Source organism: Cladophialophora yegresii, assembly GCF_000585515.1.
Source record: "Cladophialophora yegresii CBS 114405 chromosome Unknown aczIN-supercont1.1, whole genome shotgun sequence".
NCBI lineage: Eukaryota > Fungi > Ascomycota > Eurotiomycetes > Chaetothyriales > Herpotrichiellaceae > Cladophialophora > Cladophialophora yegresii.
Window position 1 is genome coordinate 4,374,581 of NW_006913045.1, and position 22,591 is coordinate 4,397,171.

Below are 22,591 nucleotides of genomic sequence, written 5' to 3' on the forward strand. Positions count from 1 at the left end.
ACTTCGTATTCGAATTTTGTACCACAAGCGTCGGTTATCCGCCATGGAACTGAGATGGGTGTACAAATCAAGGTCAGATCTCCGACCGCGTATGAGAAGGCATTGAAATCTCACCCTCAATACGTACGGAGTATAGTGAATGTCAAATTCCCTGTAGGCCTGGAAATGCCTCTTATATAAAGTACTCCGTAGGCGTGACCATACAGCAATCCGTTTTTCCTTTTATTCTTCTCTGAACGCCATTGCCCGGGGGTATCTCAAGCTGAACAAGGACCTCGAGTGCATGCCACATCCTACTTTTTGTGTTTCAAACTTCCACCTTCGATACCTAATTGCGGAGAAACATCTTGTACGTGGCGTTCTCGGTACACTCCTTGAATGGGTATCCTATGTCCTTGAGGAACTCTTCCAGCTGATCCCTTTCGGACTCCGGGCACTGGATCCCCGCCAGGATCCTGCCCACGTCGCCACCATAGTTCCTGTAGTGGAACAGCGTGATGCTTTGGCCCGGCCGTAGCGTCCTCAGAAACTTGAAAAGCGCCCCAGGGCGCTCGGGGAACTCGAACATGTACAGTCTCTCGTCCGTGACGCTGGAGCGCCCACCAAGGAGGTACCGAATGTGTGTCTTGGAAAGTTCGTCATCCGACAGATCTTTGGCCGTCATGCCCTCGGCGGCAAGGCGGTTGAAGAGGGCACTCAACTCCCTGGCGCGGGCGCCGGCCGAGGACACAGAAATGCCCATCATGACGTGGGCCTGGTCGGGCGTGGAATAGCGGTACCCGAACTCGGTGACGGCCTGGGGTAAGACGGCCTCGACGAGCTGCGCGAACGAGCCCGGCCGTTCGGGGATCGTGACCGTGAGGAGCGCCTCCTTTTGCTCGCCTAGCGCGGCACGCTCGGCGACGAATCGCAACCGGTCGAAGTTCATGTTGGCGCCGCTCGCGACGGCGACCAGTTCTCGCGACGTGTCGGTCGAGGGGTTCTGGGCGACCCATTTCTTCAGGCCCGCCAGCGACAGGGCGCCCGCGGGCTCGAGCACAGACCTAGTATCTTCAAAGACGTCCTTGATGGCCGCGCAGATCTCGTCCGTGCTGACTTCAATGACCTCGTCGACCACTTCCTGGCAGAGGCGGAACGTCTCTTCCCCGACCGTCTTGACGGCCGCGCCGTCTGCGAACAGGCCGACGTCTCTTAGCAACACTCTCTTCCCGACTTTCAGGGACTCGACCAGCGCGTTGGCGTCCGAGGCTTCCACGCCGACGATCTTGACGTGCGGCGCAATCCGCTTCACGTAGACGCCAATGCCGGAGATCAGGCCGCCACCGCCCACGCAGCAAAAGATGGCGCGCAGTTTTGCCAGGGACGTCTGTCGGAGCAGCTCCATGCCAATCGTGCCCTGCCCGGCTATCACGTACGGGTCGTCAAACGGCGGGATGTTGGTCAGGCCGTGCTGCTTCTCCAGCGCGTGGCAGTGGTCCTTGGCCGAGTCAAAGTCGGGACCATGCAGCACGACGTTCCCGCCCATGCGACTGACATTCATGTGCTTGATCGCCGGTGTCCCTTGGGGCATGACGATCGTGGCGGGGATCTTCAAGTGCCGCGCCGAATAAGCCACGCCTTGGGCATGGTTCCCGGCCGAGCAAGCCACGACACCCTTCCACGAGACCTCGGGCGGTAGATGCGCCATTTTGTTGTACGCCCCGCGCAATTTGAAGGAGAACACGGGCAGTAAGTCCTCTCTCTTCAGCAGGACCTTGCATTCCAGTCGGTTGGAGAGGTTGACGGCATGGCTGAGCGGGCTTTCGCTGACCACGTCGTAGACCCGCGACGTGAGGATCAGGCGCACGTAGTCCGGGTAGCCGTTCGGCAGGAGGAAGTCGGCGGGCACGTCGTAGGTAGGCGTGTCAGCCCGTTCCGAGGGGGGTGTAGGCATGGCGGTGTACTCAGTTAGGGCCAGGCCGGACCGCTTGGGCGTGGTGGGCGTGGAGGGCGTGGTTGTCCCATTGACACGGGGCTCGGCGACGTCCATGGCGGCGTCGGCAGGAGATGGAGACAACTAGAGAATGTCGACGCCGAGCGTAGGGTGTTACAGTGGTGTGTGGGTTTGTGGGTTTGTGGGTGTCGAGAAATGGCACATTCGGAAAAATGCAAGAAGCTCTTTTGTCCCCCGCATTCTCGACTCCCCAGAGCTACAGTACTCCGTACATGCAAGATGCATGCATTGCACTGGTGGTAGGTATCTGTCTCTAGGAGTCATCTCTCTCCACCCCCTGGCAGACCGCGTGGAAAGCCAGGTCTATCGACAAGCGCCTCTCCGCGATAGCACAGGAGGGCGGCCATCAAGAGCGTAGCCGTCCGTTGTGCATTTGGTCGCAACCGCCGGCCGCACACGAGCAACATTTCACTCGCGCGGCACGTCGACGTCAACACTTTTGGACTCCGTCTCGAATCGGCACCACAACCACCACAACCACCATCGCCACCATCGCCACCATCGCCACAGTCGTAATTAGCCATCGACTCAAACCTGCCACGACACTCCACAGACAATCTCCAGCACTTCAAGACCGCAACAAACAACAATGTCAGACGACGCGTCTGAGCCCTCGCCACTCTCCTCCTCCGCCATCCCCTCCTCGTTCGACTCGACCCCGGAATTCTACGAAGAAAAGCGCTTCCAGAAGCTATGGCGCAAGCTGCGTCAAGAGCCCCTCATCCCCCTGGGCTGCGCGGCGACGTGCTACGCGCTGTACATGGCCACCAAATCAATCCGCGCAGGCGACCACCATCAGACGAATCGCATGTTTAGGGCCAGAATCTACGCCCAGGGGTTTACACTTTTGGCGCTAGTGGCGGGGAGTATCTTCTACAAGGACGAGCGGCTGAAGAGAAAGGCCTTTGAGGCCAAGTTGGAGGAGAAGAAAACCGCGGAGAAGAGGGAGAAGTGGCTGGCCGAGTTGGAGGCCCGGGACAAGGAGGATAGAGAGTGGAGGGAGCGCATTGAACGGGCGAGTGTGGCTGCGAGGGATGGGGCTGAGGGGTTCAAGGAGAAGGCGGGCAGGAAGATCGAGGAGCTGGTTCCCCCGCCTGGAGACTTGCAGTCACAACAGGAGGAAGGGAACAAGAAGGCGGGCTGGGTGTTTGGGAATAAGAGCGTGCTGGAGGAGGTGTGTGAGGAGGGCTGGGGTCCTGGGACGTGGGCACGGAGGGCGAGAGATGCTTGGAGGAGGGCTTGATGATGATGTTGACGATGCCGTGTAGGGGCATTTGTTGAACATCGAACCTACCTACCTTACGGAACGGTGTCGGGTGTGGAAGTTCTGTATGGTCTGGCATGGTTACTCTGCGTCCACATCGTGTGCGCAACTACCAAAGACAAACACAACTGTCTCTGTGCCCGCGTTCGTCTCTTCATGCGTATATCTAGGTGGATTCTACCCACTGAAGCACCGGCCCTTGAAACTTCCGTGGAAGAGCACGCAAATACTGGGACGTGAGCTGATGTTGCTCCTTCTCAGAGTTCTCCGTCGTTGGGATCCGTTGGTTCGAGTAATCTTGCAAAAGGCAGTAACTTCGCGTGACGAGTGAGAAGGGGCATGTACTGCGGGAGGACCTTAATCAAGGACCACCACCAGTATCAGCACCAGTACCAAGACAAGACGTCGGGCGATCTGTGGCTTTCCAAGGGGGATATATGTACCTATACTGGAGTGTCCATGTAGTGGTACATAGCCCGGCTCGTATGGGAAGCGTGCAATCACTGCCTTCCAGTCCGAGCTAGAATAAGCAAACGCACAACCAAGCATACACCCAGGCGAGCTCCAGACGTCCCCCCGTAAGTCGTTAGGAGGACTGTACACTGTAGATCCCGTCCACCGTACTTCAGAACATGGTTGAATACACCTTCGTGGTGCTCCGGCGGCAGCATGCCACCGACATGTCCAGCCAGAAAGACCTCTACCACATCGTCCACACCCGCCGGTCATTCCTCCCTACCGAAGCCCTCTCGCGGGCACGGTGGCCGTCGAATTGCTTTTATCCACTCGCCACTAACGCGTGCGCGTTGATTTGCCCCACGCAGCTTGTTTCGAGCAATCAAGAGGCTGAGCTAGCATTCGCCGCTCAAGGTGCGGGTCACGGACGTGCTCAATTCCGTTTCGGGGCAACCTGAGACGACAATTCGCGCCAAGCGGACACGGGAAACGTCCCATGGACGACATATCCCGCAGTCGCATGGCTGAGATGATCCAGTTTCCATCCCATCCATTGAATCGTGCAACTTGACATATACCGCGGTAGCGGGGCTGATATGAACCGAATTCGATCGAATCCATCAGATTATGCAATTCTCACCCTCGACCTTTTGCTTTTACCGGCCCCATCCCCTCCACACCCCTCCTCAGTCCATCCCACTCCGCTTTGCCCGTGCTGATCAGATACCGAATCCTCTCAATTTCCGTGATGTCCCTGTTTCGCGCAAACTCGCCCTTCGCATACGCCACGCTCTCGTCTCTTTGAGGGGGGAGCATGTGTCGGTATATCGAGCGGAGAATGTCACGGTACAGATGAATGACGCGTTGGCGTTGGATGAAGTGGTCCAGCGAGAGGGGCGCCGGTTTACGCAGACGAGACTTGGACGGAGGAGCTTGGGAAGTGGAAGTTCTGGCTGCGGATGCGAAGCGGAGGAGGGTCGAACGCATGGGTTAGACCGCCGTTCGAGTGAGGATTGGGCGTTAGGCTGGAGTGAGGAGTGGCACGAGATGGTAAGAATTGGAACTGCTCCGGACGCGGTACCACGGTTCACTACAATATTGGACTAGGAGAACTACACAGCATTGAATGCGAATCGGCGCAGAGGTGTTTCACCAAACGACGATGGCTATTGAAATGACGTCGGGAGCATGCTGACTAACTAGCGTCTTGGTAGTAATGCGCATTCAGCCTTGCCAGAGCTGTGAGAGTGGTGAGCGTGATAGCTTCTTGTCGTCGGACGCTTTCCTCGAGGGCTACCAGTACGGAGGAGCAACGCCTTATCTTATGACAGAGCCCCAAAGAGCTAGTGCTGTTATGTATGGGCGATCTCAGGCAACTTGAGTGACCCCTCTTGCCGCCGGCCCAGATTCAACAGAGACCGATGGAGGTGAGACTTTTTTGTCGACGATCGCTTCCTCGATTTCACGCTGGGGTTGGAGGGCTCAAGTATTCATTCCTAACAGCTGCGACTGCACAGGTAAGAACAGTACTGTATGCCCTGTACGGGTAAGCAGCCCCCCGCTGTCAGCGCACAGCAAGGGTCGCTAGAGTACACACCCAGCACTGTAAGGGGTAAAGAAGGAGAGAGGGCCTCACAGCATCCCGAGCGCACTAATGAATGCTACCAGTAAAATACATCAGCTCAACCCATTCAGCCCATGATGATCTTCATTAATCTCTCTTGGACACCGAGGATACTGCCCACGCACAGATCAATCCATCTTCACTTCCCATATTCCACTTCCCACGTCCAACCTCCTCCCACCCAACGTCACGTCTCCTTATACTCAACACCTAGCCCCAGGTGACCCCAGCTCGATCTCATTCTGGTCTCTTTCGCGTAACCATACCAGGTCCATCGCCGCTTTACAGTACCCCCTGCTTTACCCACATCATCCCCCGAAATGACAATGAACTCCCCCTGCCCCTCGCCATTGGTGCAATCGCCAATCCACCCCCTTCTACCGTCTCTGTGGTTCACCCGCCTCGACCCCCTCATGACCCTGTGCTCGATATACATCACCTTCTTCCACCCCGAGACCCTCCTGCCGAGCCTCAATCCGAGTTATACCACCCCGACCACCCCGCAACCCCGGCGACCCTCGCCCTTCTCGACCTCACCGGCGGGTTGTTCTGCGTCTGCCTCGTCCTGCAGCCGGGTTTACCCCACGCGAGGCCGAGGCCCGGCGACGTGGAGGTGGTGGTGTTGTGGCGAGATTACTACGCCGTCCCCGTGGGCGTTGTCGACGTCGTTATCTGTGGTGCCATTCTCAGGGGGCTGAACGCGCAGGGGCAGGTTGGCGGTCCCGATGTGGAGGGGCGGAGAGTGCATGAATTTGGGGCTTACGGGGGCGTGTGTGCGGTTGTTAGGGCCACGTTTATGTTGAGGGTTGGGGGTTAGGGTCGAGGATAAGGACGAGGGGGGGAGGGGGAAAAGGGAAAGCGGAGCAGGTAGACGGTTTGACGACGGACGTTCTGGTAAGTTCCGTGTGGACGGTCCAGTACGTATACACAGTACTGTACATGGATTTGTTGCGTTAGCCGGGGAGGGTTGTGTCAGGGATTGCGTGCGACCGTGTCCATAACAAGACCTAGCATACAAGCTAAGAGGTGCAATAATCCGGTATAAAGTGCTCGGATATCTATTGGTTTTGGGACGATCCCCAATAGGCTGTGGACCTCTTCTGACAGGTTGGCGAGGGTCACGGGTTGGTGGTGTCCTAGGCCGCTGGATTGGATTTCGTACTGGGCTGCTCTGCGCTGCTTTGCGCTGAGAAGGCCACGCTAACTCCAGCACAGAAATTAATGACACGGCAATAGTCGTATATCGAGTCAGCGAACCCATATAAGCTACGATACTATCTAGCTTCGGGGATATGCGATGTCACCCATCATGATGGACTCCCTTGCTCATCATGACGGCCCACTGTGGTGCCTTTGCTCCTCTTTTCTCATACCCCTCCACAACCTTGGCCGCCTCCTTGGCCCGAGTGCGTGAGAACTGCCTCTCAAATCCGCGAATGCTGGCCTGCTGGTATCGATCCCTGAGTTCAAGGGTCGTCATGTCATTCGGATACTCCGCCACCAACGCTGAAGTATTCGCCACAGGAAGACCAAGCACTTGAGTCTCCAGAGTATGCGTGTGCGTGTGCACATGGTCTTGCGGATCCTTCGGGAGCGACACATCGTCATTGATCATGATATAATCTGCAAAGATGTTTTGACCCAGCGTCAACTTCCCTGTGAAAAGAACCTTGCTGTCTTCTTTTGGTGGGCCTTGATCGGCAGAAAGCGCTTCGAAAGCGAACTCGGCGCCCGCAACGAAGTTGAGACCCGGAGCCGTGTAGGATGTCTTGGGAGCATCTTTTGATTGAATGAGAGGTTGGATTGCGCTTTCATGGATATCAACGAGCCGGAACCAGCAGCCTGAGTCTCTGACTAGTTTTTCGGCATCGGCTTGGCCCATTCCCTGGGCCTGGAAGGTGATGGAGTCGGCATTCAGCTGGATGTCCGGCGTCACGTTGAGGAAGTTATCGATACTGAAGATAGCTTGCTGATCAGTGCCACGTTGAGCCGAATAGGCGTAGAATGTCATTTTGTCGGGGTATGTGGCCTCCAGGAATTCGTGGCGCATCGAGCGTTTGTACAAGACCTTGATGTCGGTGACCTCGACCTCTGCGAGCGGCTTCGTGCCGTCTGGCGGTATCCCTCTGTCCAGGCGAGCATTGAAGCTAGCACCATCCTTGACAAGGGCTGGCAACTGTTCCGCAGTCAAATTGGCAAAGGTAAACCATGCGGACGGGTCTTGCTTCTTCATGTCGCGAAGCATATTGTGCTCCGTCTCTGGCAGTTTGCAAGAGATGATGAGCTGCCATCGATGGTTCTGCATATTGAACATGGGCAAGTGCACTCCACAAACTTTATCACCTTCCAAGCCTTGGAGTATGAAGCCGTGGATGGTAGGCTTCTGTACATTGCGATGTACAACGTAAGCCAGCTCCTCCTCTGCAATCTTCTTCAGGTTGTTTGCAATTGTTTGCACAAAGTCGTGACTTGTCGACCAAGGACCCATGGTGACGTTGATGAGACTGTACAGATCTTGTGGACCCTCAACACCCATGCGACGCTTGTAGGTGTCGAGGCAGCCCTGGTATGCGGACTGTGCGAATTGGGTGGAGGTCAGATAGAGTGGGAAGTCCTTTGCCTCTTGATGTTCCTGGGTCAAGGCTGTGCGGTTAAAAATGCGGGTGTTGAAATAGTTCGCTTCGATCTGTTTCTTGTTAACGGGCATATACCCACAACTATCCTTCTTCATCTTACCACATCCTTGTTCACCACTCCATCGAGCTCGAAGTTGCAGGCGAATGCATTGATCATCAGATCACCCCCCATCTGTGCAAGCAATTCAACCGCGGCCTTGTCTTCAAAGACTGTCTTGTTGTCCTTGCCGATGATGTGATCTCTGATGAATTGTTTCTGCGCGTCAACATCTTTGCCCTCTCGCTCGGCAGGCAGCATCGTGAACGGGGTAATAGTCAATCTGGCTTTGACACCGTCAATTGTGATTGGTTCGGTCTTCATCGCTGCCCAGTGACAGTACAGCTTTGCGAAGGTCAGTAGGTTCCAACCTTGGAACCTTTCGACTCACCCTGCTGCAGGTGAGAATAGCCTCCCCAAGGACTGTGCCGTAGCCATTTTTGTTCAGACCAAGTACTCGGTGCGAGAGCCAAGCACCAACTATGCACGATCAGTGGATTTCTAGTCACATCTGAGTGGGAGAGAATACCAGCTGCTGCACCAGGTTTCGACCCTTCCACGCCGTAGACGCCAATTGACTCTGTCACGTCCGCACCACGAAACACGATAGGACTGGTCCAGGTGATCAGGTAACGCATTCGGCCGTCTTTGTAGCACAGACCTCCCGCAGGATACGGGCAGTACCCGGACTTGTGAGGGTCGATCGTGACGCTGTCGGCTTCTCCTAGGGCTAGTAGCTGCTGACGAGTATACGGAGAAAGTGCTAGAATGGGGACATACTCGGGTTCCCCTTTCATGTCCAGCTCGATATCGGTGATTGGACTACGAACGCAAGAAGCGAAGTAGCCTCCCCAGGCAGCATCGCAGTGAACGACGAAGCTGAGACCTCGCTTCTCGAATTCGGTTCGAAGAGCAAGTACATCAGTCAGCGGGTCGACTGCGCCCTGTTCAGTGCTGCCGATGATGGCAACCACAGAGTAAATTGCCCGTTGGTCCTTCAGGGCCTTCTCCAGCATCCCTCTGAGTTTCGCTGGATCCATTCGCGCTTGGTTGTCAACAGGGACGTCGATGATCTGGGCTTTGCCGAGACCAGCAATAGCTACGACGCAGTATCAGTTGGTGCCGGTTGCTACTGGCCACGCAAAAGCAACTTGGACTCACCAGCTCCCTTTGGCCACGAGTAATGCTTGGTAGTCCCGACGAACATGCAAGGCGTAGTCTCGACGTTGAAATGCTTCTCCAAAAAGTCCTTTCCCACGGTCTGAATAGAGAAGTCCGTGAAGGCATTTGTTAGTGCTGTTTGGGATACTCCGAACTCTTCGTACAATTGAGTCGGGATATTCAGCACTGTTGACGGCTTCAGGTTGAGGAGCTCCCAGGTAGTGCATTTGGTGAATAGCTTGGACTCGCCGCTGCAGAGATCGATCTTGAATGCGCCTGAGAGAAAGCTCAAAGGACCCTTTTCAATTGCCAACCGCAAGGACAAAGGATAGAATTTCAGGTTTCGAGCAGCCCAGATGGATTCTAGGTTAGCAACGGATCCGCCACAGGTGATGTGGCCCCACCCAGCAGGCTCGGTCTTGGAGTTGAGTGTTTGACCGCTCGGACCGACCACTTTACCCGAGACAATGGTATTGAATCCGAGCATTCGGCAGAGGGAGTCGCCAACCTTCTTCTCTAGAACAGTGGTAAAGGCACTGGCTTCTGTTGCAACGTTGTTTTGGTTATGAAGAAGGCCGGCCAAGTCTATGCTTGTCAGTACCAAGGCTTGTCAAAGAGACAATACGCATTCGTACATCCGATGACAGAAGGCATCGAAGACTCCATCGACATATGAGCATTGTATCTCGGCGACCAGAACGGGATCGAGTGTGATGCAAGCTGCTCCGATATACTAACCAATTCCGTCCTGATCAACTCGATCTGTCGTTGATAGAGCTCGGTGCCCTTCATCTCGGGGGTGATGAATTCGGCATCGTCAGGGTATGTGGATTCTCTCGCCTTCTGCTGAGTGTCGAGGATGTAATTGAAGGCTTTTCTCAAGAAATCAAAGTTCTCAGCACGAGGCCCGAAGAACCAACCTCCAACTGCACTGTGCCTAGATTCCGGCAACTTATCGGAAGGGGGCACATAATACGCCATCTCGATTGTTCACTCTCCGGAGCTTTGTCGAAGTAGATGACCTGACGCTCCAAGCTGTCGTAAAGCATGCTTTTATGTCTTTCCGAGACACGACAATACTCATAGGAGTGCGCGCTCCACTGTTCGGTAGACGGCGCACTGTAAAGTGGCTTCAACGCATATCTCCACTCAAGGTATTGTTCAGCTGTGGACGCCGACAGGACGTTCCAACGGACTCATTTGATGGCCATACGCACGGGATCCGCAAAGTCACGCACTGTAACATGTGATGCATGTGGTGAGTCCGCTTGTAGCTTTCTTTAAGGAACGCAGTCCTTGCTGTACCCAATGGCCGCCATGCTCTTGGCCACATCGACTGCATCTGAAGTTTGCTTCAGCGACGCCTCGAGAAGAGGATGCAGCCTAGCCCCAGGGCGTTGTGAGACATGCCAAAACGATACTCACGAATTGTGGCAATCGTGTGCAAAGCTGCAGTATATATCAGCTGTCACCTGCGATCCAGCTAGCATCTTCAGCTACGGCTGAAGAGGTGGTGTGCAGGAGCCTCGAGCGTAGACAGGGACAAACGGAGTGGAGCGTAAAGCTCAGGGAGAAAGGGGACCATGGGGGGACGAGGGAATGGCGACGGAGAGATTCGTCGGAATCAAATGACCGAGAGATGCCTGCATTTTGTGCGCGTTCACAAGAAAAGTGGACCAATCATTCCAAGCCAAAACGGGGCCCGCTTCAGGACTCTGGATTGGCCAGAGTTCGCGCTAGAGATCAACGCTAGTCCTTCCTCCAGTGCGGCTGGTTGACTTATTTCGTAAAGAGCAGGGAGTGGACACTATTCTCAGTTCACAACGGAAAGACTCCCCCAAATGTATCTTGCCAGAAGCTCCTGGCAAGTTCTCAGGACCTCGTCATGGACCAGACGACTCAAAACGCCGTGGACTTGTCCTGTTGCAATGGAAGAATACACTACAATCAAGTTGAATTCTTCCTTTTCCTCGGCCCAGCTTCTGCGTTGTCAGTCTCCCCTTCCCGCATATGGAGGAAACTATCAGCCTCAGCCAGCCACCGTTGCTCGTATTTCGAGGAGATGATTGAGCGAGAGCGGGAAGCGGCCTCGCCCGGCTTCACTGTCGTTGTGGTGCCTGCTCATCTGGACTCGAAGCCTTCGAAGCCTCGAAGCTGAACCCCGCACATTTTCTGCGTGCGCCGCAAATCTGTCTTTCTGATTGGCGGAAAACACTCTCTTCCATTCACCACACTCCCGCGTAGTCCAGCGACAATTGAGATCTTAGGACGACAGGTCCTTCATTTCGGCATCAAACTATCTCTTACGTGCTTCAACTCTTATGTGCTTCAAGTATTCACGTCACACTCGTGTTCATGCTTGGGTGGCTGTATAACGTTGCAGCCCCCTTGTTCGTGAACACGCTGAAGGTGGGCAGTCTCCGATCACCGATTGCGTTCCTGACTACCTCGTGGTTCAATTGATGTTGAGGGTGCCCTGAGATTCACTGCTCTTCAGATGTAGAGGGGCATGGGCAGATTTCACTGATCGGGTATTCTAAGCCCAGCTATCCCAGGCATCCCTTGTCGTGGTACTTTGTTTACATCCTGGGGCTCTGCGAGCATAGCTAGATGCGTTGTTCGAAGTATATCGTTCACAGGCAGGCATGATTATAGATTGCGAACCAAAACCGGTCACAAACTGCGTCGTAGATGAATGAAGTTTATCAAGATCTCTGACAGCAGTTAGCAGGCACTAAAGATGAGTAATAGTTCAGGCCACAAAAGAAAATCTTGAACGCACGTCTGAACTCTCCAATATGTTCCAGCGCGATGCTGAAGCCAAATCTAATTAGCTCGGCCACCAAATACTGTCTTTTGGGATGGGACTGCGCCGCAGCGGCTCCCGTTAAAAGCCTGTACATCGGTCAGTTAGTATGTTAGTGAATACCAACAGCACGTTGCTTACACCCAAAGATAGATGTACGGTATGCCCCTCCATACCGTCAGCGGACTCTCATGCAAAAGCGCGCCCAGGCGGTTCACGTCGTCATGATTTCTATGGTCTTCAAGAGGTATTCCGTCTTTCGCAGCTCGCAGGTAAATAGTAGCGGCCAAGCGGGAGGCTTGCAGGACAATGGTAGGGAAGGCCATGCCGTGAGCGAGTGAAGGGTCCTGCGTGTGCATAGTTCCAGGGCTGAGTTGAGGCATTAGGTCATACTGATTTTGCGGCCTTGGTAATTGAGTGGGAACAACGGGGATATGGTTCTGAGTAGCTTGAAAGGCTTCGTTCAGAATCTCAACAAAAGTCTGTGGCACTCTGTCGTAAAGCTGTGCGAGAGACTCAAAACTCTCAACCTGCAGCAATGGCGAGCTTTGGTAAAACTCTGCAGGGCTGTGGCTCTGAGGCGTTATGAAGACGGGCGACTCCACGTCAGTAAACCTCGGGGCATGCTGAGGACAAACGGCCGAGAGTATCAGGTCGCATCTACCAAACTCTCAGTCCGTCGAACGGGCAGGGCTGAAGCTGAGAAGTCACTTACGCGATAATAGCCTCAACATCAATGTGTCCACTAAGCTCGCTCAGGCCATTGTACAGACCAACAAGTCTGGCAAGGCCATCAGCGTGGACCGACACGGAATCACTTCCTCTGATCATCTACCATGAAGAAGACCATCAGCGCAAAATCCGTGCAGTTGCAGTGCTCTGCTTGACAGCTTGAGCGGGATAGCCACCTAGTTCCATACCTCGAATGATAGTACCAACGTGACAGCGCCTATGACTGTGAGCCGTGGCCTTTGAGCAACATCTCTGATGGAGCGTTGGAGACGATTGAGAGCATTTGCCTTGGCACATACACAGACAGGGACATTCTCCGGCAGGCATTTGATGGCTGTGGTTTGACCTAGATGGACCAATCGGACGGTAAAGAGGACCAGCTCGTCGTAAGAACCGCCAGCGAGGCATCTGTTCAGTCTCGTCCTGTCGGGTTCTCTCCCGGGGCTGTAGGTGGGATGGGTCAGCGTCAAAGGTTCCGATAAGAAGACGGTGTCTATTGGAGAGTGGTTTGGTCAGAGGTGTGCTCAATTCCTGTAGGCCAGATACGCACACGACTCCATGATCGCAATGAGCTTGTGGAACTCTCTGGGTGACAAGGAAGAAGGGTTGGAGCCGCCGATTTGCCGTCCATGCAGAGAGAGCGCCATGTCAACAGGGCTAATTCCTCTCCCCGGCTCTTGCTGGCTCTGCGGTTGCGGCCGAGGGGTCCTTGGCTGCCTAGCCCCCGCTGCTGCTCCCGGAGGTAAATGCTTCGACGCGAAAGGTGGCAGGCGGCGGGAAATTGATCCTGGGATGGAAGGAGGCAAGGCTGGTCGAGAAGAATGTGGAAGTGAGAGGTCGAGGAGCCGCTCACCACCAGATTGAGGAGGTGCGCTGACTGGCCTAGCGGCTCTCTTCTCTCGTTCTACTCTTGGGACAATGGTTGGTCGCTCCCCTGACATGCATTGATCATCAAAAGCGGACTGAGCCTCCTCAAATTCTGCGAGTGTGTGAGAAGTGCATGAGGCGAGGAAGGCGACGACGTACTCTTCTGGTCGTCGAGTCTTTGCTTCCGACGCAAGTTTCTCATCACCTGCGATCGGACCTTCGACTTTGTACCTGCATCTTTGCCTATGTTGCGGCTCGATGAGCCAGACACATTGATGAAGGTTAGTCTGTTGTGGTCCGACATGGGTATGGAGTATCTTGGATGTGGATTGACAATGCTGTTATTCTTGTACAGCACAACTCTCGGGTCAGCCACACGGGGGCATTGGCTATTTGAGTCGCCATGCTGCCCAAGATCTACTTTACCAGCTTCGCTTAAGGGCGAAGAGGACGCGAAGGAATATTGACAGCGGTCATGTACGGGTAAATATGACAGGAAGTTCTAGGGGCCGGGAGAGTAAGCGAGTCTGGAACAGTTCAACCCGTGCGAGGCTGAAGTGGCTCGCTTGACTCATTATATCGCGGAGGGAACTAAGACTCCGACCAAGCCGTCTGCAATGGGCAACATACTGCTGAGGCGTGGGTCCTCGAGGATTTTCGCCAAAGGTACTCCGTATGAATGAGGAGTGTGTTAGAAACGCGGTCGCTGGCATGACGTCGCAGCCTTGGGGTGCCTAAATCGCCTGACCGATGGCAGCCGGCGCATCTACAGTACTCAGTAAGTAAGCAGGCATCTCGGTTACACATGGAAATCCCGCTGCTGCTTAATCATCCAAACAACCGACTATTACCACCTCTTGCTCGCCTGTAATCCCGAACTTCGACCTTGGTATTGCGGCATCTTCTGCAGCTCCGGATTGTGGTGTTAGATTGTGCTCGGAAAACGTATCTATCAAAACTGGGAGACACAATGCGAAGGGCGGCATGGTCTCTCTGCCGATGCCGAAGTGTTCTTAAGGTGATACATTGTACAGCTATGTAGCGCGCCTGTGACCCAGATAATGTAGCAGCTAGGTATACAGAATTTAATCTTGAAGTCATTATTGCACTGGGCCATATCGTTTGGTATTTTGGGTTCCTGTCCTTGGTACCACAGTCTGGGGCTTTTCTAGGGGTCGGGTGTGATGCCGACATTTATCAATGTGCCTTTCGAACTGTGGATTTGACAGTGCACAGATTGGCGACTTCATGGTCACCGCTTTGGGACACTGAAGCCGCTCTTTGTTGTGTTTTTGAATGTCAGGTTGATGCCCGCAGCTTGATCTGCGGCGGTCAAGTAGCCAGCATTTTTGGCCTGCTGCTTCTGTCGCTCCGCCGCCGCCGCTGCAGCAACCGCGGTTCCATAAGTCCGTAGCGGTCCCGGAGGCGGCGGAAGTGCAGGACTTGGCATCATGTACGGATTGACAGGATCCAAATTGTAGCCAGTATAACCCATGTTCGGTGGAGGAGCCGTCTGCGTGTACGCACTCGCTGGCAGAGGAGGTGTGGGAGTTGCAGCGAGATTTCTTCCATCGCCCAGCCAGTTTTGGTTGATTGCCACCCTGTAGTAAGCTGGCATGCCTGCTTGTTGGGGATAATATGGTATAGGTCTTGGTGCTGGCGGTTGACGAGGAGCTAGTTGTGGCCGCGCTCCTTGCTGTTGCGGGAGAGCTGGAGCATTGTCTCCTACGGCACCTGTGGATGACTCAGATTGAGGCTGCTCCTGGCTTGCTGTGGATTGGACATGCGTTGAGGTTCCACGAGAGGAAGAAGTTTGGTGCTGAGTACTGGGGGCCTTGTCCGAGAATAGCGGTGGGATTTCTGAATGAGCCTGACTTCTGCTTGCCGCTTCCCCCGAGGTTGAAGTGCTGGGTATGGTGGGATCACTGGGTTGAGGTGTCGACACTGCTGTAGCTCCAGTGGACGTCCTAGGGGGAACAACTTTGTTTGGTTCTAGTGCGTCTTTTAATCCAGCCTCGTCGGTTGCGTTATCGAGAAACTCTTGAATCGGAGTCGAGAAGGGAGATCCGAAGAGTGAATCGTTATCATTCGAGGATTGACGATCATTCTTCGCTGCCGCTGGTCTGTTCGAGTCTTCTGTAGCAGGCGTAGACACGGTTTCAGCAGCCGGAGTATGGGTAGTCGGAGGCTGAGTATCGAAGACGATTGGAGTTGGGGCTTGTAAGGGTGGGATTATTGGAACCGGTCGAGCTGGCAGAGGATTAGAAACCGTTCTCGGTTGGGTTTCTCTATCATCATTGCACCATTTGAGGCTGACTTGGGCGTGGAGCTCATGTGTCAATTGTGCTCCTGGAGACATGGACATGCGATACTCCTGCTGTCTGCGAGCCCACCGTTGTCGATGGCCCAGCATTTCGGCCTCTGCTCTTTTCTGCGCAACCATTCGCGCTATTAGATTTGGGTGGAGGGTCATCGTCGGCGCTTCACCCAGCCTGAGAGGCGGCTCTTCTAGATGTGCTGCTGCCCTCGTACTTGCATTTTCTTCTCGTTGCCTAACTACCCCCTGTGTTACCAAGTTCGCATCGTTCGTAGGAGAGGCTCTGTCTCCAGACTTCGGCACTGAGACTTTCGCGGGACTCGGAGCAGCAATCCTGGGCCCAGGCACTTGGGGTGACCGTGATTCGGACGTAATAACCGCGGTTCTGGCTATCGCAACGGCTTCCGCAAGGGCGGATGACTGTTCAGGGTATTTTGATGACGCTCCCGAGGACACCGATCTCTGGTGGTGGTGGGGAGCCGGCTGAGTTTCATAGAATAGACGTTTGCGAGGGACAGACTGGAGAGTGGCATATTGACTTGGCCGCGCAGCGTTTGAGAATGACGGCGCAGAGTGGGACGAAGATTGTGAAGCCGGTCGAGGTTGCGCAGGAGTAGTGGATGTGGAGGCACTGTTGACGTAGCCGTGCTGGTATTGTCCGACTGCGTTAGCGCTGGCTGTAGACATTGTGGTCGCAAGCGAGTGAGAGATGGCCGAGAACTGACGCAGTGAGGCGGGGATCTCGAACCTCACGCGAACTTGCGACTGCGACGGCGTTGACGGTGGCGACCTCGGGCGTCGCGTCATCGTCATCGGCGTGGAAACATCTTGTGGCCGTGGACAAGGAGACAAGCTGTTGTCCGAATGCGGCTTCTGTGTCTGAAACTCATCCTTGACTGATGGAAAGTGCAATTGGTTGCCCGAGTCGATGAAGCGCCGACGGCGATGATTGGTACATAACGAGTCAATGTGGTAACGAGCGCAGCCACCGCGCTCACAACCTCGTAACTCGCATGTCGCCTGCACTGTTCCTTGGATTGCTTGAACTGCTCGACTTCAGGCTGCTTACATCTACAGTTCAGCCTTGCCTGCGTTCCGCCTGCATACCAAGCCTGACGTCGACAGCGACGTCGACAGGATGAAGGGCTGGCTCTTCCAAGCCCTCGACTAATGTTATCGACACCGAGCGACGACCGCTTGCTTATCTAGCTCCACGTGCGTCGAAATCAACAGTACAATTCGTTTTCAGCCACAATTTATCTTATTGATGGCCTGTGAAAACATGCCTTGGTACGAGCCTTCTGAAGCACGTCGACCTTTATCTATTTTCGGCGAGCGATGGTTGGCCTGGCTTCACCCGGCTGATCGCCACTGCACGACTTTCAGCCAGGATAGATCAGGTAGGATCGAGACAGCAACTCGGTTAGCAGCAGCCACGAAATGAGGAGATCTGTCCTCAAGCGAGTCTGATCCCCGCCAGCCTGGTCCAGGCCGGTAAAATTGACTTTCTTGGACCACCATATCTCTTCAAAACTGACTTTACCAGTGCCGTGGTCATCTCCAAAACCGAGAGATGGATCCATCGCAGTTGGTGCTGCCAATGCCACAGTACCATGGATACGAGTTGCACTTCGGGTCATGGGAAGTCTCAGCCTCTGTCTAGGCTGGAGGATGAGCCGAGGGTATGTAACATGGCCCTTACTCTTCACAAGAGAGTTTGATGCACAGACTTCTTGTGTCATGTCTCGAGTCCCAATCATCTCTCTAGTCTAAGCGGAGTCTCTCGCCTTACCCCAGGTTCTCGGAACCCAGATGGTGCGGATGTTAGCAAGGAGGAGATGCGGGGATATGCATGAGACGACCATTACCGAATCAGAGCACGCTGTCCAGGCGGAACCGCTTCGGCTTTTGAGGTGGTTCGAGTCAAGTACTTCGCCTTGTGCTGGCTATACCAGTCAATTGAAGGAGGAGAAGCTTGCTCGATCCGGTCTACCGGGTCTGCGTGCCCTGGTTGAAGCGGGGCGTTTCACTGATAAGTACTTCTGCAATGCCCGGGTGAGGAGTGTTTGAGGGCTTCGGACTGCAACCATTCTAGCCTCGTGTCCTTCGACCCTCCAGGATCCCTAGCGTACTTAGGTCAAAATGGGCGACCCATCCGATGCTCAGGAACTCCCTGAGAAGATCTTGAAGCGAGAGCTGTACCAGTTTGCAAGGCGGCGCAAAACAGACTATCCTTACAATGACAATTTGGAAGTCGATGTCTTGATTGTCGGAGCAGGGTTTGGTGGCACCTATCTTTTGTATGAGATGCGGAAGGCCGGCTTCAAGACGGTTTTGTATGAAGCCGGTACCTCCTTCGGAGGCACTTGGAGATGGAACGTCTATCCCGGTAACAAAGAACCCCATTCGAGTTCGAGGTGCCTCTTGCTGACAGTTTGGAGGTGCTCGGGTCGACTCTGAAGTCCCGATCTATCAATTGGGAATACCTGAAGTCTACAAAACTTGGACGTGGACGACCAACTATCCAGACGTACGTATGCATTCACCTCAACTCTGTGTCCCGACGACCAGTGACTGCCAAGTGGATGGCAATCTCTTCTCTTCGTCGCCACAGTACCTACACTGCTGGTCAAGTCAACACATGTTCTGACGGTTTTATAGTATCACGAGCTCCAGGCATACTTCGACCACGTCGACAAGGTCTGCGATCTCAGCAAAGACTGCGCATTCGAAAGCGTCGTAATAAGCTCCGAGTTCGACACCAATTCCGGGAAATGGACCGTCAAGACCGCAGATGGCCGTACCGCCAAATGCAAGTATTTGATCATCGCCGCCGGCTTCGCTGCAAAGCGGTACATCCCAGACTATCCCAGTATGGAGAAGTTCAAGGGCATCATGCACCACTCCTCGTTCTGGCCGACAGAAGGCGTCAATGCCAATGGCAAGCGAGTGGCTATCATCGGCACAGGCGCCTCTGGCGTGCAGATGATCCAGGAATGGGGTCCTACTGCCGAGCACCTGACTGTGTTCCAGCGCACGCCCAATCTAGCCCTTCCGATGGGTAAGCGCGATCTGACCAAGGCGGAGCAAGAGCAACTATACCCAGCGTATGATGATCTGATGCGTATGCGCGAATGCAATTTCGCTGGCTTTACCTACGACTTTGAGGAACGCAACACCTTCGAAGATACCCCGGAAGAACGCGAAGCCGTGTATGAACGGCTATGGAAGAAGGCTGGCTTCGCAATATGGCTCGGCAGCCACAAGGATTACCTCTTCGACATGAAAGCCAACCGTTGTGTCTACGACTTCTGGCAGAAGAAGCAAGCCCCGCGCGTCAAGAATCCCGAGAAACGCGCCCTCCTGATCCCCGAGGAACCACCCCACGCATTCGGCATCAAGCGTCCATGCCTCGAGCAAAACTACTTTGAAGTCCTGGACCGAGACAACGTGACAATCGTGGACATCTCAGAAAAAGGCGGCAACAAGATCGAAGAATTTACAGAGACTGGCATCAAGACCAGCGATGGCAAACACCACGAGTTTGATATCATCGCCCTAGCCACAGGCTTCGACATCACCACCGGTGGCATGACGAACATGGGCCTGAAGTCCATCAACGGCACCACCCTACAGGACGAATGGAAAAAGGCCGCATACACGTACCTGGGCACCACCATCTCCGGGTATCCGAACATGTTCCATCTCTACGGCCCTCAGGGACCGACGCGTAAGTCTTGACACTAACGGGCCTCGTCCCATCTTTTCCACGTCGCCATCGCTAACACAGCTGTCACGCCAGTGCTCGCCAATGGCCCCACCGCCGTCGAGGTCCAAGGCCGCTGGATCCGCGACGCCATCAAACTCATCGACCGCAACGGCTTCAAATACGTCAACCCCACCCAGGAAGCCAGCCAGAAGTGGAAGACGCGCATCAACGAGTTGTCGGATATGACCCTCCTGCCCACCACGCGGAGTACCTGTAAGTGATTCACCCGCTACTGTCCATACCTCTTCACTCTCCCCCACATCTCCGTTTTGTCTGCCATCGCCATGACCCAGCGCACTCACTGACTTTGATTACCCCCTCGCGTAGATATGGGCGGCAGCGTGCCGGGCAAGGCATTCGAGGCGGTCAACTATACCGGCGGCATTCCAGAGTATATCAAGGAGATCCGTGCCGTGTTACCCAGCTTCAAGGGGTTCGAAACCGTCAAGGCCTGAGGGCGCATCGTACGAGTGAAGTGGGTGGTCCCGCCAATCCAGCCATGACTGGCCGGCAGGCAAGGTGTGCTGACCGAAGGGGGAAGGGGGCGTGATCGGGCACGATGAGTAAAAGATGAAGCGGCGGAGGGGTGGAGCGTTTGAATGACACAAGTATAGTATAGCAGTCCATCACCCAATTAATCAATCAATCAAGCGGTCGAGTAACCAGGTAGTCAAGTAGTTGATCAGATTCTATGAATGTGTTAATCAGGCAGGGTAGTATCCCAGAATGCACAACGCAGACAAACGTCACCTTTCGAACGCCGCACAGATGGGTTGGATGTGGTTTTATTGCGACTCGAGTCTCATGTACTGATTTAGTGGCAGTGAAGACCAATGTGATCTTCCTTCCCGTCGGGCCGAAATCGAAATCACTGCTGAGTTGAAATTGACTTGATTTGAAACCGAAAGATGACGGTTTGAGTTTGGACCATGCTGTGTGCAACGTGATACTAAATCCATGGGTGTGCAAAAGAAAACCATGGATATCCAGTCACTCCACTTCGCCCGAATGTCCCTTTGCCATACTCATACATGCATGCCCACGCTGCCCTAGTGGAGTGGCCTCGAATCCTTACCCGCGGGTCAAACGAGGTCTCCATCGTGATCTTATGGTTCGTACTTCTTCCGCCCTCTGTTGGGGAGGTGGCTTGCTTGATTTCGGATGGCGGGGCAGAAAGATATTCCTGCTACGAAGACCCGGGTGGCTTTCATAGTCCCGATGCCGACAGCTCGTACTGCGGGCCAGTTCAGCTGCTCGTCAGTCCTCCCATCTGTTGGCTCGCTCATTTCTTGTGAAAATACATCTTGCTGAGACTGCTGATGATTGGGGCGACAGTCTTGTAGTGCTTCTGTCCCAATTCCACAATGTCGTTGACGTTGTCGATGGAGAATCCTTTCTTTTTGTCCCTCCTGTCTCTATCGCGGCTGTCATAGCGGTCCCGATCTCTGTCCCCACCACGGCGGCGGTCTCGGTCTCGGTCCGAGTCGTAGCGGCGGCGGTCTCTATCCCTATCCCCATAACGATCCCTATCACGGTCACCACGGTAATCACGGTCCCTGTCCCTGTCCCGATCCCGCCTGTCGCGGTCAGAACGTCCGTAGTCTCGATCTGAGGCGTAGCCGCCGCCACCTCCGCGGTGCCTGCGGTCGTCGTAGCGGTCGTCGTCTCTCCGCCGCCTGTCTCGATCATCATGGGATCGATAGCCCCTGTCGCGGTCCAAGGAGTACTTGTCTCCCGGACTGCCTCGTCGACGAGGCGGTTCCCTGTCATATGGGTCGTCTCGCCTGTAACGGTCGGGCTCTCTTTGCGTGTTGGCACGGCGTGGCGGAGGGGCGTCGAAGTCATCATCGTAGTCTCTGCGTCTGGAGGATCGGCTTTTGGGTTCGTCTACCTCTTCTGCTGGCGGGATTGGTTGGCGGTAGCCCTTGGAACGACCGTATACTTCTCCATGGGATGAATGGCGGGGTATGACGTCGTCGTCATCATCATCGAGACTCCTCCTTCTTCTGGGTGCAGTGGTATTAGATTTGCTTGGCCTCTCATCTCTGGCGTCGCGAGGGTCGATGGGTGGAGGGGACGTCTCGTACCGAGGTCGACGAGGGGCAGGCTTGTCGTCAGCATCGTCGGGATATTTGAGACCGCCATCGGTATCATATCGTGGCCGGTCCCTGCGTGAGCGGGGTGGTGGATTGTCGTCGTGAGAAGACATTGCGTGTGTTTTTGGTGGATTGACGTTGGGGAGAAGAGGAGACAAGAGTCGAACTTTGGCACGCAGAAAGCTGGGGAAATGTGAATCTTAAAAATTGCCTCGTCCGAATAGAATATCAGCAGACAAGGGCCAAGGCAGGCTCATGCGCTTGAGATCATTGCAGTCCAATGACCCACACAGGTGTGACTGCGAGCTGGAAAAGGTTGGCAGCCATGCTTCCCACTTGATGTGATGGTGGGGACGCGGTGATTCAGCTGGCATGTGCGAGAAGCCCCCATGCTCAACCCCCAGCCATTCGTTGCGTCATTTGACCCGAGCAAGCACCGCAGCCATTCTCCGGGCACCGCCATCACTACACCATAGGCATCGAGCATCCCCAGAAAGCCGTTATGCGGACCTCATGCAGGGCAGAAGAAGCAATTGACCCAGAAGCAAGCTCGAAATGCAGGGTCTGCGCTTTGTATGACGACGCGTTCTTCTTTCTTCCAGTCCTGCATTCCACGTTTGCAATGGCCCGTCCCTACTCGTACTGTGGTAGATCTTTGTGCGCGAACCCCATCTAATGGAATTATCGATGCAGGGCTTGTTCGACTCTGTTCCCAGAGAATCTCGGTGCAAGCAGGTAGCACGCGACGTCAAACCGCTGCCACTATCCACTGTTGTGTACCAAAGCAAGTCACAGGTACCCGTCCAAACACGCCGTGCGGGTGGTGTGATGCC

At 54.7% G+C, this 22,591-nt stretch overlaps 8 protein-coding genes across 8 annotated transcripts; 2 read left to right on the forward strand and 6 right to left on the reverse strand.

Annotated features, from left to right (window-relative positions):
• Nucleotides 1-328: 328 nt before the first annotated feature.
• A1O7_01571 (threonine ammonia-lyase, biosynthetic) lies at nt 329-2,029 on the reverse strand (the record flags this gene model as incomplete). The annotated part of the gene is made up of 1 exon (XM_007755607.1): nt 329-2,029. The coding sequence occupies one exon, from the start codon at nt 2,027-2,029 to the stop codon at nt 329-331; it is 1,701 nt and encodes a 566-aa protein (XP_007753797.1).
• Nucleotides 2,030-2,582: 553 nt separating this feature from the next.
• A1O7_01572 (uncharacterized protein) lies at nt 2,583-3,236 on the forward strand (the record flags this gene model as incomplete). The annotated part of the gene is made up of 1 exon (XM_007755608.1): nt 2,583-3,236. One exon carries the CDS (start codon nt 2,583-2,585, stop codon nt 3,234-3,236), a length of 654 nt encoding a protein of 217 aa, XP_007753798.1.
• Nucleotides 3,237-4,358: 1,122 nt separating this feature from the next.
• A1O7_01573 (uncharacterized protein) lies at nt 4,359-4,700 on the reverse strand (the record flags this gene model as incomplete). The annotated part of the gene is made up of 1 exon (XM_007755609.1): nt 4,359-4,700. A coding segment is annotated over one exon (342 nt), but the record flags the coding sequence as incomplete, so codon positions are not given.
• Nucleotides 4,701-6,637: 1,937 nt separating this feature from the next.
• On the reverse strand, nt 6,638-10,152 carry A1O7_01574 (uncharacterized protein; the record flags this gene model as incomplete). Its single annotated transcript, XM_007755610.1, has 6 exons — nt 6,638-8,023; nt 8,074-8,355; nt 8,402-8,490; nt 8,540-9,109; nt 9,172-9,756; nt 9,807-10,152. The coding sequence occupies 6 exons, from the start codon at nt 10,150-10,152 to the stop codon at nt 6,638-6,640; spliced, it is 3,258 nt and encodes a 1,085-aa protein (XP_007753800.1).
• Nucleotides 10,153-11,997: 1,845 nt separating this feature from the next.
• On the reverse strand, nt 11,998-12,303 carry A1O7_01575 (uncharacterized protein; the record flags this gene model as incomplete). The annotated part of the gene is made up of 2 exons (XM_007755611.1): nt 11,998-12,066; nt 12,154-12,303. The coding sequence occupies 2 exons, from the start codon at nt 12,301-12,303 to the stop codon at nt 11,998-12,000; spliced, it is 219 nt and encodes a 72-aa protein (XP_007753801.1).
• Nucleotides 12,304-14,828: 2,525 nt separating this feature from the next.
• Nucleotides 14,829-16,049, reverse strand: A1O7_01576 (uncharacterized protein; the record flags this gene model as incomplete). The annotated part of the gene is made up of 1 exon (XM_007755612.1): nt 14,829-16,049. One exon carries the CDS (start codon nt 16,047-16,049, stop codon nt 14,829-14,831), a length of 1,221 nt encoding a protein of 406 aa, XP_007753802.1.
• A 1,986-nt stretch (nt 16,050-18,035) lies between these two features.
• Nucleotides 18,036-20,117, forward strand: A1O7_01577 (uncharacterized protein; the record flags this gene model as incomplete). Its single annotated transcript, XM_007755613.1, has 5 exons — nt 18,036-18,282; nt 18,335-18,423; nt 18,555-19,623; nt 19,696-19,875; nt 19,990-20,117. 5 exons carry the CDS (start codon nt 18,036-18,038, stop codon nt 20,115-20,117), a joined length of 1,713 nt encoding a protein of 570 aa, XP_007753803.1.
• An 827-nt stretch (nt 20,118-20,944) lies between these two features.
• On the reverse strand, nt 20,945-21,871 carry A1O7_01578 (uncharacterized protein; the record flags this gene model as incomplete). Its single annotated transcript, XM_007755614.1, has 1 exon — nt 20,945-21,871. One exon carries the CDS (start codon nt 21,869-21,871, stop codon nt 20,945-20,947), a length of 927 nt encoding a protein of 308 aa, XP_007753804.1.
• Between the last annotated feature and the right edge of the window lie 720 nt (nt 21,872-22,591).